Below are 5261 nucleotides of genomic sequence, written 5' to 3'. Positions count from 1 at the left end.
TTTTCTAACAGTGAGTTATTTATAACTCGTTGAAAATGGCCCCCAAAAATGAAATATTTAGGTAAATCATAAAAACGCAAATATTTCTTTAAAAAAAAGTGGTTTTATTTATTGTTGCCTACAATTTGATACCAATCGGCGGCAAATTTAATTATCTATGACTTCACATAAGTTTTTGACATGTCATATTTTTTTGTTGGAATTAAAATAATTTTCTATTGCTTCAAATATTCGTTCATATTATGTTAATATTATTCTGAAATTTAGGTTTCTATGTTCATAATATATTTGTTTGACCCATTCAACAGCAACAGGTGCCTTCTTAAAATTATAAAATAAAACAAGGGAGTATGTTTACAAAACAAAAATTATTATTTCTTATTAAATGTCTTTATAATATTCATAAATTTTATATAAAAATATGTTACGAACAATCGTTTTAATAATATAATAATTACAATATAATTTTCATAATAGTAAGCTGCCTAGTGTAAAAGATATGTACAAAAGATTTTTCCTAATTCATCCATGTAAAGTATACAGAAGTATGGATACATTAGTTGGCACAATACGAAGGCACATAACCTTAACGGCGGACAAGGTAATTATATTCTTAGGTCTAAGGAAAGCGAATAGGTACGCGATAATTACATTATAATAATATCGAATGAGCAAAGACCATCATTATTATCGTTATACAGCCATTTTTGTTCGACACGTCACAGCTGTTACATAAAACATACTTTTGTTCAACATAATCTCGACGCTAGCTGATAAATTACACTTTATCTTGTAAATAAATATGTCAGTTTTATATAAGGCAACTCGCAATATCGACACTCGACGGCCATCTTAGCGCCACTCGAGCGAGGCACGGCGGATGGAAGAACACATAGTATTATTATTCAAGTTTGGAAACCGCTCGCTAATTACCGGGAACTTTATTTTTTATTCGCGTCGGACGCCGGTTAGATAATTTTTAAAAATAGCCACACGAAGCGATATGTCGAAACGAATGACAGGTTATTCAAATATAAGCTAGGTACGAGTTTTTTTCTGTTTATGACTAATCTGGCATCGCGCGGCGAGCGGTCTAGCGTCACCCGTCCTCCGCCAGCGGCCGGCTCTCGATCGTCGCCCGTCACCCGTCACAGCCGATCTCCGATCCCGCGGGAGGCGGGAGCGCCGTGACCGGCTCGGCCTACGTGGCGCCAGCGGCCGCCGCTCGCGCGGGAAGTAATATCGATACACCTAACATAAATCACAGACTTCGGCCGAGGACTACATCCCCGGGTTACACGATCACTACGTATCTAGGTACGTCGAGTCCACCGAGCGGAGAACGCGTCCCCGATCAGCTCACGGCGGCCGCGGGCTCCGCGCGCCGCAGGTACGCGTCCCGGAGCCAGGTCCGGCCGCCGCACGCCTCCTCCGGCGCGAGCCGGTAGCCGTCCAGGGGGTGCAGCTCGAAGCCCACGCTGTAGCAGTGGCGCGGGGCGACGCGCGCGAAGGCCGAGCTGGGGGGCTCGTCCTCGCCGTCCAGTAGGTAGGGCCGGAACAGCTTGAAGGGCTTGGGCTGCGGGGCGGCGGGCGCGCGCGCCGCCGGGGGCGCCTCGGGCTCGCAGTCCGCCTCGGCGGGCTTCCACGACAGGTCCCAGGCGGCGGGGTCCCGCGGCGAGGCGGGCCGCTTGAGCGACAGGTCCACGGGCGCGGGCGCCGGGGACGCGGCCCGCGGGCCCGTGCTGCAGTCCAGCGGCCGCGGCGAGGCGCGCCCCCCGGCGGCGCCCCGCAGCGCGGCTTCCGCCTGCAGCCACTTCTGGATCTGCCGCCGGTGGATGCCGTACTTGCGCGCGGTGGCCCTCTGGTTGCCCTTGCAGTCGGCGTCGTGCCTGTACGAGTCCAGCACCTGCAGCTTGAAGAGTGGCGCGAATATGCGTCTGGAGCCTAGTTTGGTGCCCTCCCCGGGAGCGCGGGGGGCGGCTATTCGTTTCGTGGCGGAGTTGAAACCGTTCGCCATGGCGCTTAATTTATTACGTTCTTCTATAACACTACAAAACCAAAACAACCGAAAACTCGACAAAGGATTAATCCGAAGGTTACAGCTCGACCATCGTATTCCCCTCCTGGCTTATGACTAAACGGTAATCTCACTTCATTCTCGGCGTGAAAAATGCCGTAAGTGGGGAGCCGCCGCGCCGATTGACGAGATCCGACACTCTTTATACGTTCTGTTTCTGTCTAGCTCCCTCGAAGTCTCGCTCTCGCAACCCGCGAGTTTGCCTAACACCTTATCTGCCGAAGGTATACGCCGACATCCGTTTGTGAAACGGGTTTATGCGCTGCGTTGTCGATTCTTATTTTATTAATATTTTTAGATAAGAACCGATCGTCGCCCGTCCATATTTGGGGAAAAGAAATTGCCGACTCTTATAAGTTGTAAAAAATTACAGGACTTTTAGATGCGGGCAAGTAAATAGAGGAGAAATAACAGTAGAAACACTCGCTTTGGTGTCGTGGAATGTGGGCGCGCTGAGCGCCCGGCAACGTCGCCCGGCCGCGGTAGACAGGGTGTCGCCAGGCGCTCCGGCCAGACAACGCGTCGCTCCACCACATTAAACCAGCGGCCGAGCTCTGCCTACTTACACAATATTTTATTTTAGTATACCCGCCCGGCGCAGAAAGGCCTATAGCTACAAACCTCGACGCGACATACGACGTTCAGGCTCCTGGCGGCTGACCGCTATGCGCGGGCGGCCGGAATTCAAAATGTTATAAAGTGCTTAGCGCCAAGGGACGGCTTGGCTCATTCGAATAGACTTTTCCGTGATAGTTTTGGACGCAAAACGAATTCAGAAGATTCTAGGTCTTTATAGTAATAAAAATAAATTGATTTTACAAACTCGTACATTATATTTCTGCCAATTAATTAGAAATTGCAACATTTAAAATTATTATATTACTACTGTCTCGTTATTGTAGGCAGATAGTATGGATTGCCACACGCGTCTATCCTGGCATACATTCCTAGCTTCTTGCACATTCATACATCATGTCATACATGTCCTTCGGTTCCGCCTGTTTTTGACATGACCAGGCTTAAGATTTTGGTTTATTTGATCATGCCACGTCGTTCTTGATCGTTTTCGCTCCACGTTACCGTTCGTTTTCGCCACATATTAAATTTACAAGCAACTTATAACTCTTTTTTATTTTAATTCTCTGACAAAAAGTCGCGTTGTTTACGATATAAAATTTCACTCTTCAAAATATAAATAATAATAATGTTTGGATAATTTATGTGGCGCCATTTTTGTGAAAATCACCTCAAGGGCGCTGTACAATAAATAAATATCCCAACACGTCTTGCAGCTACAGAGCGCATGGACGGTTGGGATTCTAGTTCCTCGTCTCCAATTATGATATATTTCTTATATGATATATATGAGCTAGATAACAGAACGTCTTGCAGCTACAGAGCGCATGGACAATAAGAAATCTAGCCCCTATTTACATTTTTTTTGACAATGAAGTTTAGAGTTTAAGTGATATTTTAAAAACGAAATAAAAAGCAAATTTATAAATTCAGAAGTTAGATAACAACAAGTCTTGCAGCTACTGAGCGCATGGACGGTTGAAATTCTAGACCCCATTTACTAAATTTGTATTTTTAAAAAATTATGTTGTTCATACACTCATCTTTTTATTTTTATTTTTATACCAACTATACATACTTCTTAACACTGTTCGTATCTTTTATTTCTTTATATTGTATTTTTTTTAAAAATGTTGTTTATATACTCATCTTCTTTTTTTATACCAACTTTACTTCTCAACACTGTTCTATCTTTTGTTGCTTGATATTGTATTTTTTAAATTTAATGTTGTTTATATACTTATATTTTGTATAACTTTCATGTATGTAAAAGTCTTATGGGCGTGAAAAATCAATAAAATAAATAAAATACATATTTGATAGTTGATAACATTTACATAAAATGATAAAAATAATATGATAGCTAACATCACAAAAAGTCTTGCAGCTTCAAAACGCATCGACAAATGGAATTTTAAAAAGAATGATTTTAAAAAGTTAATAATAAAAAATAAAATAATAAAAACTATAAAGTAGACACTAACCTCCCCGACTTTTTTTTGTATTTATTTTTATTTAAGAAGGTAAACATGAACAGAAAATATAAAAGGAAAAATAATGAAACCCAATAAAATACATAAAAGTGCGGAATCAAGAACACTTAGATATCGGGAAATATTAAAACGGCCTTTGTTTTGTTTTAAAGCATTATTTAATTTTTAAAAAAACATGTGTAAAAAATAAGGTTCTGCCTAAATATTGGAATTTAGTCGGGACCCGAAACAAAGAACCTCAGTACATTTTAAAACTGTGCACTAAATAAATAAATTGATTAATTAAAATACATAAATTTATAATATTATTGTTTTTAAATAGGTATCTGTCAGTCATTTAAAATGTCTAAAGTAACACGACGTTACAGCCCAGAGAGATTTTTTTAGCACAGTATTTTACAAACAAACAATTAAACCATCTCGCCGTTTCCCCGTAGGGATAGGCAGATATGATAGAACGCCATATCACTCTGTCTTTGCATACATACCTCGCTTCCTCTATATATATATTAACAATTAGTAACGAGAAACTGTTTAAAAAGGCTATAAAAAATGGACAGTGGAGCTAGGTAGAAGTAAAATGGATTGTCTCATTTGCCCATACCAATATTGAATCAACTGCTCCACAAGTGTATAGCTTATGTTAGGTTTTTGTTATTTTCATTGTGTGTTTTGTAATATAAATAATATAGATGTACATAAATACCTTTTTTTTAAAAACTGAATAAATATTTGTTAATTATCTTCGTTTTTATAAGTTAGTCTTCTTTCTTTATTCTCAAATGTAATTGTAAAAAAAGTGTATTGTTAAGTGTCCTCGGCACGGGAAACCCCAGTGAGGTCACATTATTTTTATTATTAATTATAGTTTGTAAGCAAAAAATATGAAGAAATAAATAAATAAATAAATATATATATGCTTGGATAATTTACATAGCGCCATTTTTATGAAAACCACCTCAAGGGCGCTGTACAATAAATAAATATCCCAGCACGTCTTGCAGCTACAGAGCTCATGGCCGGTTGGGATTCTAGTTCCTCGTCTCCAATTATGATATATTCTACATTCATACCTACATCTTCTCATGGACGCACGCCGATTATTCCTACTCCTG

At 40.6% G+C, this 5261-nt stretch overlaps 1 protein-coding gene across 1 annotated transcript; it reads right to left on the bottom strand.

Annotated features, from left to right (window-relative positions):
• Window positions 1–349: 349 nt before the first annotated feature.
• On the bottom strand, window positions 350–3814 carry brk (transcriptional repressor brinker). Its single transcript, XM_088230569.1, has one exon. It carries the CDS (start codon window positions 2015–2017, stop codon window positions 1355–1357), a length of 663 nt encoding a protein of 220 aa, XP_088086695.1. The 5' UTR covers window positions 2018–3814; the 3' UTR covers window positions 350–1354.
• Window positions 3815–5261: the final 1447 nt, after the last annotated feature.

Source organism: Micrasema longulum, unplaced genomic scaffold, assembly GCF_059751315.1.
Source record: "Micrasema longulum isolate JH-2025_06_02 unplaced genomic scaffold, ASM5975131v1 h1tg000780l, whole genome shotgun sequence".
Taxonomy (NCBI): Eukaryota; Metazoa; Arthropoda; class Insecta; order Trichoptera; family Brachycentridae; genus Micrasema; species Micrasema longulum.
The sequence above is the reverse complement of the archived record's forward strand: the minus strand, read 5'-3'. Positions and strand labels throughout refer to the sequence as shown.